This window comes from Python bivittatus, unplaced genomic scaffold (assembly GCF_059951505.1).
Source record: "Python bivittatus isolate LINGU-HERP-01145 unplaced genomic scaffold, Pbiv_v1 ctg000050_np1212, whole genome shotgun sequence".
NCBI classification, from domain to species: domain Eukaryota; kingdom Metazoa; phylum Chordata; class Lepidosauria; order Squamata; family Pythonidae; genus Python; species Python bivittatus.
Genome location: NW_028277033.1, coordinates 875,636 through 890,495, shown reverse-complemented (window position 1 = coordinate 890,495; position 14,860 = coordinate 875,636). Strand labels below are relative to the sequence as shown.

The 14,860-nt window shown below is 39.8% G+C and overlaps 1 protein-coding gene and 1 long non-coding RNA gene across 6 annotated transcripts in view; one reads left to right on the top strand and one right to left on the bottom strand.

Annotated features, from left to right (window-relative positions):
* Window positions 1-14,860, bottom strand: part of SEC24C (SEC24 homolog C, COPII component) — a 49,055-nt gene that overhangs the window by 4,529 nt on the left and 29,666 nt on the right. For all 5 annotated transcript variants that reach the window (XM_025172289.2, XM_025172288.2, XM_025172291.2 and 2 more), the window contains 10 exons: window positions 14,389-14,504; window positions 13,341-13,465; window positions 12,473-12,664; window positions 10,749-10,842; window positions 10,174-10,290; window positions 8,753-8,923; window positions 7,797-7,893; window positions 7,074-7,219; window positions 5,308-5,446; window positions 4,891-5,009 (listed from right to left, as the gene is read on the bottom strand). In XM_025172289.2, coding sequence (XP_025028057.1) covers window positions 4,891-5,009; window positions 5,308-5,446; window positions 7,074-7,219; window positions 7,797-7,893; window positions 8,753-8,923; window positions 10,174-10,290; window positions 10,749-10,842; window positions 12,473-12,664; window positions 13,341-13,465; window positions 14,389-14,504 — 1,316 coding nt within the window. The remainder of the gene's footprint in view (window positions 1-4,890; window positions 5,010-5,307; window positions 5,447-7,073; window positions 7,220-7,796; window positions 7,894-8,752; window positions 8,924-10,173; window positions 10,291-10,748; window positions 10,843-12,472; window positions 12,665-13,340; window positions 13,466-14,388; window positions 14,505-14,860) is intronic.
* Window positions 1-14,860, top strand: part of LOC148216911 (uncharacterized) — a 55,860-nt gene that overhangs the window by 14,921 nt on the left and 26,079 nt on the right. The window lies entirely within an intron of this gene.

Genomic DNA, 14,860 nt, shown 5'->3' with positions numbered 1-14,860 from the left:
TTTTCTGCTAGGCTTGTAAGGAGCTCCGATTGTTATCAAGTGAGTAGCTTACAATCCTACTATAAATTAACAGGATTTAGACATTCAAAAACTATAAACAAGCAAAACAACAATAGCAAAACATTAACAAAAGATAACAACCTAATAACCTACTAAGGAGCATTACCATCCACATACACTGTAATCCAAATCTATACAACAGGAGGAATCTGTTTCTACTTTTTGTTTCTCAATTTGTTTCTACCTTTGAAGGTAGAATAGCTAGGTTTTAACTACTTTTCTAAATCCTAAAAGGGTTGTGGCTAGTTGAATCTTTGGGGGAATGCTATTTCAGGGATGGGGGGTACTGTTGCGAAGAACCATCTCCAAGGTCCTGATTGACATTCCTTAAGAGAAGGGATCTGGAGTGAGTTCTAAAGATATCCAGGTCTTAAGCCATGAAAGCCTTTAAAGGTGACAACCAGCACACTTAAGTTGCACCCAGAAGCCAAATGGCAACTAGTGCAGCTCCCAGTGTAGACATATTACAGAGGTGAACTGAAGTGCGTCCAAAATTGGTGCATTCTGGATGCAGCGTGGTGTCTCAGTGGTTTTCAAGGGCACCCCCACATTTGTGATAATTCAAACAGGAGGTGACTAAGCCATGACTGACCATGAGAAGGGACTTCCAATCTAGAAAATGTAATCAGTATTTTATTTTAGACCTCATTCATCAGCTAAGACAGATTTAAGAAGTTGCTTGTAGAACCAATTAAAAACCACCTCAAAGATACAACTGTATGCTAGTGTGTGTCTAGCAGTGACTTTTGGCTCCTGGCAACTGATGGCATGATATAAATTTCATTCTCTTCCAAGGTAATACCTAGCCGTGCTCTCTCAGTAGGATCCAAGTAATACTGCTGGGACTGGCTAGATGTGGCAAAATACACAGGGGTTCTTATGCAGGTATTCAGTGGAGGCTGAGGAATCACTGCAGAGCTGAAATACTAGCATAGTTGTTCTAATTTTGTAAAATAATTTGGGGCAGCAATACCTAAATAGATATTGCTGCCCCAAACATTTCAGTAATTACCTAAATAAAGTTGTCTAACAAGATGCTATCCCGATAAATTACATGAATAAGCACTTGAAAGTATCTGAATATCTGATATTTTCTGAAAACAAGTACTAGCAGTTGTGGTATGGGTGGATAATTTTCCAGCATTTGATGTCAAGCCAAGGATATCCTTAATGAGTGTACACATGGAGCCCTGCACCATTCACCCCCCCCTTCCCTGCCACCATCCTCAAGAACACCAATTTCCCAAGCCATTAAGCAAGATCTCTAGGAGGAAGAGAGAAGCCACAAGTCTTCACCTCCTTCCCAGCTTCACATTGCTGACTGCTGTTAGGAGAGAAAAAACGGATGCCTCATCCAGCAACCCTGCCCGGGTTTAGCACTTTCCTGCTACTATGAGCTGTGGGAAACCGCCCCGACTCTACTGGCTTTTTGGAAGATGTGGCTTTGCCGCCACACTTGGGGATCTGGCTGTGATGCAGAGCCTGCTCAGTGGTTGTACGGAACGTCATGAATGGTCTGTGCTAAGCAGCTGATTATGTCTGTGTGTTTTAGCAAGGTTTTTAATCATGGTTTTTAGTATGGTTTTTATGTTTTTTATTTGCATTTGTTCTTGAAGTTTTAAAACTGCTTGTGAGCTGCCCAGAGTCATATATGTGAGATAGGCAGCTATATAAATTGAATCAATGAATTAATAACAATCTGTTTTCTGATGACCAGGTGCACTTTAGATCAAGGTGTGGGTGGGGAAGGAACTTCACAGGCAAAAGCTGCCATGCATTTTGTGAATAGTCCACTTTAGAATTATGGAGTGCAGCTGTTGACTAAACAGCGAAAATATGGTCTTTCAAGCAGTCTTCCAGTTATGAAAACTTTAACAGAAAAAGAAATTTCCAGTCTTCCTCATTTACTGACATGATTGTTTTTTTGGGGTACCTTTGAGTCAGTGTTAATTCCTGGTGACTGCCTGGACAAGTCCCTGCAGTTTTCTTGGCAAGATTTCAGAATGATTTGCCCTTGCCTGCTTCCTAGGGCTGAGAGAGGGGGACGGGCCAAGGTCACCCAGCTGGCTTTGTGCCTAAGGTAGGACTAGAACTCACCATTTCCTGGTTTCTAGCCTGATGCATTAACCACTACACCAAACTGGCTCTCATGATCAATACAATATATAATATTCCAACAGCAGACAAGCACTTTCAACTACTATGAGAACATAACCTGCAGTTCCAGCTATGGGCTTTCATAATTGGGGAGATGCAGTTGTGCAAATGCGTGCTTTGCGTATTTCAGAATTGCTGTTTCTATAATTTAATACTTGCATAATGAATGGATTGTACAGAAGAACAAGCAGGTACTGGCTGCAAACCAAGCTTTATTAAAAGCCCATCCATATTTGAATAGAGTTTTTCAAATATTTCCATGATTGAGAATCTATGTGGTGTAAGGGTCAAGGTATTGGACTGGCTCTGAAAAGACAGGGACATTCACTGAGTAACTGGGCCAATCATTCTCTTTCAGCCCAACCTACCTCCAGGGTTAGAGTTAGGGTTGTGGAAAAAAAATTGGGGAAGGGAATGCTGTTTATCCGTAGGAAAAGTGGGATATACAATACGGTGCAAAAGTTTTAGGCAGGTGTGAAAAAATGCTGTAAACTAAGAATGCTTTCAAAAATATATATTGTAACTGTTTATGTTTATCAATTTACAAAATGCAAAGTGAGTGAACAGAAGAGAAATCCAAGTCAAATCTATATTTGGTGTGACCACCCTTTGCCTTCCAAACAGTATCAATTCTTCAAGGTACACTTCACACAGTTTTTGAAAGAACTCGGCAGGTGGGTTGTTCCAAACATCTTGGAGAACTAACCACAGATCTCCTATGAATGTAGGCTACCTCAAATCCTTCTGCCTCTTCACGTAATCCCAGACAGACTCGATGGTTGAGATCAGGGCTCTGTGGGGACCAAACCATCATTTCCAGGACTCCTTGTTCTTCTTTACACTGAAGATAGTTCTTAATGACATTTGCTGTATGTTTGGGGTGGTTGTCCTGCTGCAGAATACATTTGGGGCCAATCACACGCCTTCCTGATGGTATGCCATGATGGATCAGTATCTGCCTGTATTTCTCAGCATTGAGGACACCACTGACCCTGACCAAATCTCCAACTCCATTTGCAGAAATGCAGCCACAAACCTGCAAGGAACCTCCACCATGCTTCACTGTTGCCTGCAGACACTCATTATTGTACCGCTCTCCAGCCCTTCGGCGAACAAACTGCCTTCTGCTATAGCCAAATATTTCAAATTTTGACTCATCAGTCCAGAGCGCCTGCTGCCATTTTTCTGCACCCCAGTTCCCATGTTTTCATGCATAGTTGAGTTGCTTAGCCTTGTTTCCATGTTGGAGGTATGGCTTTTTGGCCGCAATTCTTCCATAACAACCACTTCTGGCCACAATTCTCCGAACAGTAGATGGGTGTACCTGGGTCCCACTGGTTTCTGCCAGTTCTATGCTGATTGTACTGCTGGACATCTTCCGACATCAAGGGGAAGTAAGCATGATGTGTCTTTCATCTGCTGCATTAAGTTTCCTTGGCTGACCACTGCGTCTACGGTCCTCAATGTTGCCCGTTTCTTTGTGCTTCTTCAAAAGAGCTTGAACAGCACATCTTGAAATCACAGTCTGCTTGGAAATTTTTGCCTGGGAGACCCTCCTGATGCAGTCTAACTACCTTGTGTCTTGTTGCTGTGCTCAGTCTTGCCATGGTGTATGACCTGTGACATGAAACTGGCTTCCACAACCTCTCCTTAGTAGCATAGTTTGGCTGTTCTTCACCCAGTTTTAAGCGTCCTACACAGCTGTTTCTGTTTCAGTTAATGACTATGTTTCAACCTACATATGAAATTGATGATCATCAGCATCTGCTTGGTATAATTGGTTAATCATACACTTGACTCTAATCCTACAAGATCCCTGACTTTGTGCAAGTGTACAAAGTGTGCAAGTGTAAGAATTGATGCTGGTTTGAAGCCAAAGGGTAGTCACACCAAATATTGATTTGATTCGGATTTCTCTTCTGTTCGCTCACTTTGCATTTTGTAAATTGATAAACATAAACAATTACAATACATATTTTTGAAAGCATTCTTACTTTACAGCATTTTTTCACACCTGCCTAAAACTTTTGCACAGTATTGTAAATATAATGACCAAATGCAATATGATGTGAATACTGTCCGAAGTGTGCGTGTATCCCATTGCAAGAGAAACCATGGACCTTTGCTGATTAAACAATGTATACCACTGATGAAATAAAACTAATACAGTAAGTTTTCAAGAAAATCAAACATTTTAAAAGTATAGGTAATTAGTAATTTAGATAACATCTGTTCACAGGCCAAGAATCTGAACTATATAAGCAGACTAAGAATAGTGACTTTTTGCTTCTGCATTATAATAAAGTAGTCAAGATCTTGCTATAATAAATCAGCATTAACAAATACAAATATAATAATCTGTTTTTGTTTCAAAATGGTTCATGAAATGCAGTAAGAGGGGTCTATCAATCTTTTCTGTAGGACCTCTGAGATGTAATTATTTTTATGTAAATTAAGGATAGTGCCTATGGTTACTGAATTACCATTGTTTTATCTTTGTAATTTCATTGTATTTTGGTTTTATCTCCTTATAAACCACTGTAAGCCAGTTTGATTCAGTTGTATACAAATATAATACAAACATTTACAGCATTCCTAACCGTATATGTTAATATGTTAATTTTGGTGCCCCATTTTAGGATTAGTATCCCATCACCAAGTTACAAGCGTTACCTGTCCAGCGGAAGAAGGGCTAGCACAGTTTTTCCTGTAGCATGCTAAGATCTGGGCACACTGATTGATCAATGTATCTCTTACGGTCTTGACTGGATTGTTCAGAACTCCACGATATGCTTCAGGAAAAAAAGGTCCCTGGTTAGAAAAGCATTTAACTAGGCTATTAATCTGTTAAAGGAAAATAATGAACAAGGTAGCCAGTTGCTTTCACACTGACATTTACAGCCACAGCACTCTCTTATCCCTTGAAGTTACATCAGCTTGGAAGACAAGTTATCTATTTATTTTCAACTCTCTCTGCAGCACTGGGAGAATCCAGGAAGATTTTTTTTTTGCAGCCTGTCATTAAAAGTCATTCTGTTCTCAGAAGACCAAGGTTTCCCTTCCATAAAACAATTACAAGATGGTCCTTACCAAATTTAGCCAAAAAGTTGATAAGTGTGTCTGTCTCACAGTTCCTGTAAAGATCAGCCAGCTGCGTGCAGCAGTTCAGGGAGAGATTGTGAATACGCAGACGCCTCTGTCCTGCACAACTGGTATATAATACAGCACACTACATGAGAGAGATTTATAAGCAGAGCTATTAAAATCTGCACATCAAACACGTCAGTCAACTCCTAGTTTCCCATTACTTTCTATGGGTAGTATTTAAATTGCTGCTTTTATGAACAAACACAAAATGCCCCTTGATTGAATTCTTCATCCCTAAGCAAAAACTAGAGCAGATGGGAGGAGGACAACAATCCTTTTTCTGTGTCCCTGGGTGGCCCAAGACAACACCACTGATTCACAGTCAGCTTTCAATGAGAAACCAAATAAAACTGGTGTGATATGCCTCAAACACAGGTAGTCTTTGCTTAATGATCACAATAGGGACCGGAAAATTGGTTGTTAAGCAGGGAGGTTGTTAAATGAGTCACCATGTGACTGAACTTAATTTTACAACTATTTTTACAACGGTCGTTAAGTGAATCACATAGTTGTTAAGCAAATTCCAATAAAAAAGTCCACCATGTGATTCACTTAACGACCATTGTAAAAAGGCTCGCAAATCGCAATCACAAGACTGGGGGGGGGTGCAACAGCCATAAGTGTGAGTACAGGTTGTAAAGCACTTTTTCCAAGGCCGTCATTTCATTTCATTTCATTTCATTTCTTTATTTAAATTTGTATGCTGCCCATCTCCCCCAGTGGGTGACTTTGTGGCTTTTATTTTTGTTGTGAGCTGCCCAAACAGTTAAAAAATAAATACCCCCATTCATTAATTAAAATTAATTAATTAATTAAAAGGTTGAACTACAGAAACAAATCCTATGCATAAAAACTAAAAAACATTCAAGATGACGGGGGAGTAACATCAATTACCCCACAAGCCACTTCCACTGGTGTGAGCCCCCATGTGGCCCCCAGGCCATCTGGCATAGCCAGGATTTCATGCTCTTCCTAAAGGCCATGAGAGTGGGGGCACACCGCACCTCGGGAGGTAGGATGTTCCAAAGGGTGGGGGCCATGGCAGAAAAGGTCCTCTTCCTAGATCCCACCAGTCAAAATTCCTTGACTGGTGGAGTCTGCAACATGCCCCTTCTGCCAGACCCAGTAGGGCGGGCTGATATAACAGGCAAGACAGCTCCTCAGATAATCTGGTCCTGTGCCATGAAGGGCTTTAAAGGTGATAACCAACACCTTGAATTGGACGCGGAAGCAAACTGGTAATCAATGCAGCTCACGTAACAATGGTGTTACGTGGGCCCCCCAGGGGCATTCAGAACTGTCCACACCACTGCATTCTGTGCCAGCTGTAGCTTCCAGATACTCTTCAAGGGTAGCCCCATTGCAGTAATCCAACCGAGAGGTGACCAGGGCATGAGTGACTGTGCGGAGGGTCTCCTGATATAACTTCGAACTGTCGTTAAAATGAAGGTAATTAAGTGAGGACTACCTGTACATTCAAATTATGGGGCGGAAGGGCAGAGACATAGAACCAGGAAAAAGAGAGCCTAAGATCTTAAACTTACCCACTGAATGATCATTGTTAGCCCTCACCCCCCTATCCAATAAAGAAAAAGTGTGAATTCTATCTGAAAGAAAGTTGACTGCCATTAGAGTACAGAAAGGAAGAAGATACCCTCCTCAAGAGCCACTGTCTGCATACCCAACAGTATTGCTTACACAGGGATTACCTGAAGCAAGGCTCCACTCTCTTCTCTTAACTTGTCATCATGTTTAAATTCCACAGTGATTGTTTTGTCACAGTCCAAGCCTGCTAATTCCACATCTGTCGTATTGCTCATACAGAAAGCTCCAAAGAAATCTGTTGCTCGAATACCTAAAGGGCAAAAAAATATCCAAGATGAAACCTTTTATAGACTGGGTTCACATATCACACTTAAGTCATCATTGGGCTTAGCATGATGGAGAATTCAGCAATGACATGTCAATCCAGGAGGTGAGCAAAGGTGAGGGGCAGGACTATTGCAGGGTAAGTAGAGAAAGTCTGGAGTTAAACTTTAGGTGTTCTCATTCACTGTAATGATATTAATTGTTGTATGCTGCCCAGAGTCACTTCTTGTGAGATGGGCAGCCATATAAATGTGATTAAATAAATGTGGAAATGACCGTGGGAGACATGAAGACGAGCCACAGCCTAGACAACTGATAAATGAAATTTGAGTCTAAAGAAGGGGTGGGGGTGGAGAAGGTGTCTCAGAAGGACCCTCCCTAGTTTTCAGGTGAGTAAAAATAAGGGAGGGGAGAGATACTTTCAGACTTGCAAAATTCTGTTACTGTAACCTTATAATAAAGGTAGTGTTACTACTCAAGGTTGGTACTTCTTGTCTAGACTACATAAAAGGGCTGACATTCACTGATTAGATATAGGTTAGAGATAATAGATATATGCTCACCTGTGCTAGTACGTACTCTCATCACAGCATCAAACCCCACATCTTTTTGAACATCTCTACGTAAATCATTCAAGAAGCGCTCCTGATCTGTTTCCACCTAAAATACACAACCAACATGTTTCACATGGCTGGCACATAGGAGATTTCTAACAGAGCCCGAACAGCATTTCAACTAAGACCACTGTCTTGTACTTCCAGTTTATGCAGGATCTAATCACATAGAACAGTATTTTTCAGCCTTGGCAACATTAAGATGGATGGACTTCAACTCCCAGAATTCCCTAGCTGGCCATGCTGGCTGGGGAATTCTGGGAGTTGAAGTCCACCCATCTTAAAGTTGCCAAGGTTGAAAAACACTGACCTAGAAACTCAGAGAACCCATTGCTGTTGCATGAAAAAAAGATACCATCTGCAATATACACCATAATCTACAAGTCCAGAACTTTTATTTTTTCACTGCAAGATGCCTAAACCACATATATCCACCTGAACAATTCAAAATTATCCTGTGAAAATAATCAGCCTCATTGTTCTTTACTTTTTAAATTTATGCAGAAACCAAGTGTATATTGATCTACTAAGCTAGCCTGAGTTAGTACTAGTTTGGAGGTTCTACCAGGGGAGCGCAGCTATCGTATACCCTTGACCGAAGATCGGTACACTCCTTCTATCTGGGATGGTCATCCTCTTCCACCGAGCATGCAGCTTCGGGAGGGACGCACATGGAGCGGTGAGGGAGGAAGGGGACACCCACCTAGCCAGCCAGATCATCCGAATCAACCCTGGTGATCAATGGGGTGACAGATGTCGCAGCCAGATCGCCCTCACATCCTAGTACTAGTAATGCTGGCAACTGAAATGGTTTTATTACTTCTGCCCTTTCTCCTTTGAGACTATCACGGCAGCTACTAAAATAATGTAAAATGAACAGATGTTAAGGCCAAGACAAACCATACCTGGAAATATGCATATTTATAAAGGGAGCCACCTGTCTGATATGGAACAACCCCCAAGGTAGCCACATCCAAATACTGATTTGGGAAAAGGAAAAGGTCCACACAGCAGCCTTGGGCTACACAATCCTTGGCTAGGTTGTTGTAGAAACTTGTCTGAGGCTGAAACAGAGTCTAAAGAGAAAAAAAGGGTAGGCAGATAGGTCAGAAAAGAGGATAAACATTGAACATTGCTGAAAATCCAAGCTTAGATTATCCCTGTATCTGTCCTAAACACATGAGCAAAAGTAAGAGTAAGACCAATCAGGTAGTATATTATTTCCAGTCTTCCAAGTGTCTATTTCAATATTGCCATGTTCGTTGATTGAATTATAGATTTAAATATAATACCAGATTCTGCAAATTGCACGAACCTGCATCAATAATCTTACAAATCATTTTTAGAAGTTTCTTAAGAAAACCTTGCAAAAGGATTTAATTTTTTCTAGTACAGCTGTTTGTTCCAGGATTTTGGTTTCTTTAATGGATAAGCCACAATTATCTTCTAATAACAAAAGAATAGAATTTTGTATTCTTCTGAAAAGATTTAGGTAGTATCTCCAGGTAAAAAAGTGGAAGAGGGAGGTTAGGATGGAGGTACCATCAAAATACTAATTTATTGTTTGTTGTAATTCTACCTGGCATGCCTTTTAGAAAAAATATAATTTAAAAACAGAGTACTGAAATCCAAATAAAACACTACGATTCAAACTGTGTCACTCTGATTTACTAAGCTCACGTCTCGGGCAACTAGATTAATTGCTGAAAGAATAAGAGAAAGTGATTGAAAAAAAGGAGCCAGATGAGCTTTCAACTCGACCTGATATTCAAATGATTGCAGATCAAAAGGAAGTATGTATGTGTTTGCTATGAAAATTAAGGCCTTTAGAAATTCTTCTCAAATGCTGTTCAGAGCAATCAGTTTCATTTTATGACTGGCACTACTGCAGCAGCGCAGACACTGAAGTGTGTCTTCAGAATGTTTACATCATAATTTTGCTTCTTTGGCATTCAATCAGTAATTTATATTTGACATTCAGACTGGGTTTCTTTGTTTGACTATGTCAGCTGAAGGAAGGAAAAGTTAGGAATCTTAGATTTTCCTATCTTAGGAATTTCATTCAAAAAGAAGCAAACTATATTTTTCTGTAGGTTATAGCGGGGGGCTTTAATCAGTGAAGAGTTCTGGTATTAAAACTCAACCAGTTGTACTGAAAAATCCACCTGGGATAGGTTGGGATGATGAAAGACAAATCATACCAGTGGGAAGAGTTAGAGGGGAAAAAACCCTAATGGGTGAAAGCCGCAAAGCAATGGAAGGGAAATAAGAAATCATAATCTAACTTCCTGCCTTTGCACAGTGCTGTTGGAACAGCATCCATTACCTTTTCTTTATCAGTATTCATCAGTTTCTTGTCATCTCTGTTCTTCAGCTTCCCTGGGGCCTCTGCTATAGGCAGGGATGTGTGAAATATGAAGAGTTTGCCAGCACACTCCGCAGCCTGCAAACCAACATGGAATTGAGACACTTTGGCTCTTAGGTCCTTACAGACCATTTCTGCATGCAATCATTTACACTAAAATATAAAGGACTCTATGAAGAGCAATGTAGTTCCTCATCCTTTTACAACAGGCACTTACATACTGATCTTATTCCCAATATGCTGCCCCCCAAAAATCCAGACATTATCAACTTATTTGAAGTGTATACCTCATCCATATTGCTCAAGATCCTATGGATTCACATTACAGATTTTTCTATTTGGTAAATCCTACCTAGAATGATATAACTTTCTATATGGTTCAGTAGCCACATAATAATAAATTGGTCACAGCTCCCGGCTGGATTCAGTGCTTGATATATACTGCTGCTGTCTTGAGAGGTTTACAGAATACTTAAAAAAGGAAGAGACTGAGAAAAAGCAAGTCAATTTAAGGTGCTAAGGAACATAAAACCAACCTTTAGAGCTTCCATGCCAGCCTGAATCACTGGAGCGAACACTGTTTCCGTTTCTCTTGTATCAGCAAACATTTCTGGGATTTGATCCAACAGGCTGCAGAACGATGAAAATGAAAGTGGTGTGCAAAGCTCAACAAATTAGTTCTAATCAATGAGCACTGATGCTTTAGAGATTTCAAGCCAATTTTATTTCATATATTTAGAGCTTCTGGGGGAAAAATATTCCTAGTTCTGGAGTAGGTGAACTTCACTCTATTTTTTATATCTGCCTAATTTTGCTCTAAATTGAAAGGGTAGAAGGCTACTGCTTCAATATTTAAATTTGCACCCCAACAAAGAGCTGTACTAAAAACTAGGTACTATAAAGCAGGCTAGGAAACAATCAGTCATGGAAATATCTAAACAAATTCAGATTGAACAAGCAGGAACTGATCAAAAGCAGCAGCACTTTCCCAAGACTGTTAATCTAGACCAAACCTTCCCTCCACTTCTAATTCAGGAATTATTATACTTTTGCTGATGGGATGATGTTGAAGATGCCTCTAATTTTGAGAATACATTCATTTTTATTTCTCTCAGTCATCTCCAGCTTCAAGCCGACAGAGTAGCCACTTTCTCTGTAGTGATACTGAGTTAGCAGCTTTATCTGATACTGTCTTTGGGTCTATTGTGATAACCAGTGAAATGGCCCATTTCATTCATGCAAAATGCTCTTATCCTTTCTTGCTACTTCAGTTAAAAGCAACTAATTTAAAAAATCAGAAGACACCAGTTCAGAAAATGAGAGAAACAACAATTAGTCATACTGTTAGCAAAAACAGAATAAAAATGAGCACCATGAAAAGCTCAAAATGTGTGTGACTAAATCCTGGGTTGCCAAAAAGATGACAACACATTCTCGGAGAATCTTGCCCATTCTTTGTCATGGGTGGAAGGACTGGGAGTGTCAACCCAACAAACAGATTTGAGTGCTATATCTGCTTCCTCAATCCAGACTGCTGTTCAGAAGCAAGGTTGTATGTGTGCATGCAATGTGATTTGAAGGACAAGTAATTAATTCAAATTACCTACAGTAAAATAATCACTTTCAATGGATAAAAACAATGAAGCAATGTTTGCTATTTTCAGCATTTCCAATTTGGATGTGTTACTTGACAAAAAACTCTCTATCCAAATTAAAACAATCTAATTTCATGTGTTTATTTCAGGGGAGAGAACACAGATTACGGGAAAAGGATGCAATTTGCTTAAATTAAAGAGAAGATATGAACATTTTTTTATGGTAGATAAATTAATGACTTCAAAGGTATATTCTCAGATTTTATTAATTTGTTACAGCTTATGTTTAACTTCAGTTATTAAGAATTTACTTGGTTCAACCTTATTTTGTGATGGGCCACTCCCTCACGATACCCATTTTACAATGGCAATGCTCATTCTAATGATTGCCTATCTGGCTTGAAACAGTCCAGAGCCTGTTAATACCCCAGGTCATTAAGAGCAATGAGAAGATCCAAATCGGTACAACTGTACCATTCCCATCCTCTCAAGCAGGGTTTGAACTATACCACTTGAAGAAATGCTACCCCCTTCTCCCCAAATGATCTTATTTTTTGTGCCTTTCAGCACTTAATACAGTCTATTGCTATTGATAGGCTTTATAAGATCTGTAATAGAATGTATTGATTTGTTGATACTCATGGCGTACGTTGACTTTTGCTTACCTGGTGAAAACTGTGCGAGATTCATTAACTTTCACAAGAAAACCATCAAGCAAAGGTACAAACATATCTGCTATATCTGAAACGACCATCATTTGCGGCTGTGCCAGGGAGCTCTTGACATTATAGAAGTGTAGAACTTTGTTGTAGGTGACAAAACCCACACGGATGGCTGATTCTTCCATAGCTCCTTCTCTGTTAAAAAAGGGTATTAAATATATCATAAAATGGGCTTGCAAAGTCAAACTGACAAGCAGAAAGACGGCAACATCAACAGATGATTGTGCTCTAATCTCTACGACCAAATTCTAAGTTTGAGAATGTAGCTGGGATATGCTCTCATTTCACAGGATACTTAATTGAAAGACTGGTTGAACTGTCTTATTGAAGTAATTCAATTCAGGCAGTCCCCAGGTTAAGAACGTCTGACTTACAGACAACTCATACTTACGAACGGGCTGCCTATTAGTAAAAATGGCAGATGGCATTCTCCTTCCTCGAGCCGACGAACTGCTGAAGCCATGCAATGTTTTCAAGAACTGCTGAAGCCACACATTTTTAATATACAGCCTGTTTTCAGTGGTTCATGAAAACATCGCACGGTTTCAGTGGTTTGTCAGCTCGAGAAATTCTCGAGCGATCTGCCATTTTTAGTAATAAGCAGCCCATTTGTAAGTATGAGTTCCGACTTACATACAAATTCGAGCTAAAGACAGACTTAGGAAAAGAACTCGTTCTTAACCCGGGGACTGCCTGTAAGTAGCACTGAAATAGGTTTATTACAATCAAAGCTTATTATAAAATTTGTTTTTGGTGGTAAACTAACTTAAAAGCATCTCTCTTGTGACCACTCTCTTATATGAGCAGGTACCTGGGGAGGTAATCCAGGAGAGTCTTCAGTTCTTCACATATCAGCCTTACCAAGCCACTCCGTACTGCATTGTATGACACATCAATCATGAAAATAAAAGCAGGAGGGTTGGGATATTTGTTATTCTGTAAGGAAAGAACATAAGCATGATTATCAATCTTACTAGGAGAGTGTGTGTGCATTACCAATATGCACACTCACACATGTGTGTCCTGAAAGAAACAAGTTTTAACGATATTTCTGCCCAGACTTAAAGAAGCTGCAAATGCAATTTTACAGTTCTCCAGCACTGACTATTAGCATTATATCCTGCTGGCAGCCCTTAATTTCTATTTAAAGTTAAAGTGCTAACCTCTAGATTCTGCAGATCTGATGTTATAGACATAATCCTCCCAAAGTACTCTAATCCAAATTCAGCAGGACAATCCTTTGTGTTTCTTAGTGTGGCATAACTGCTCTCTTGTGTCTGGAACCTGGACTAGTTTCTATTGAGGGTTAGGATAAGGTTAAAATTTTGATTAAAATTGGCCTCTATGGAGTGATCTGTGGCTTCCTTAATCCTTAAGGACAATTATGTATCTTCCTGAAAGTTACGGATGGATGGTCTCTCTGTCCATTTAACTTCACTGGGATATGAGAAAGCCAATAACGAGAAATTGTGGGAAGGCTGGGAAAGAACAAAACGAATGTTGGACGCAACCAAGAAATAAGGAAAGAGTTAATTAGTAAATGGCAGCTTAGTCCAGCCTGCAAAAAGCCCAACAAGAAGAGATTTATATTGTTCAGACTCCACCTTAACCAGTTAGCTAATAAATGAGGGCTGGATATTCTATCATTTTCCAAGATTCTGTTCCTTAGCCCTAAACACCTTACAGAAATCTATATAATTCCTGCTTCCTTGTTTGTACTTTGACACCAACTTAAAAATAAAACATTGAATGCTAGATACTGACTTTCTTCTTAATATTCAAGTGCTAAAAGAATTTGTCATTTAGCCTATTGGTCTCTCACAGTAAATAAAATAAATACTAAATACAAGTAGTGATACCTTGCAGTAGTCAACAGTAGCTAAGTATTCATAGGAGCCCAGTGATAATTCAGGTCTGTCATAGTAGTCCACTCGCCTGCCTGTGTGATCCAAGTGCTGGAAGTAATGAGATGGCACTGGGAACAAAAAGAGAGGAGTAAAAATGCCTGCATGTTTTATTTCTGCTCCCTGTCAGGCCAGGAATCTGTGAGTTTCAACCATGAGAATGGCTCTTGGATGTTAGAGCAAGGGGAATAACTGTTTTCTGTTCATAAATGCTAGATGTAATTTGACAACAATACCATTTACAAATGCATTGGGTCTGCAATCTCTATCTTGAGACTGACTCTGAATTGCAGGCCTTATAGCTGAAACATCTTCTGGACTTGCATCTTACCTTTTACAACGTTATTCTGGAGAACCTGAAAATTTGCACATTATTTGAGCTACAGTGGGGCAAAAAAGTATTTAGTCAGCCACCAATTGTGCAAGT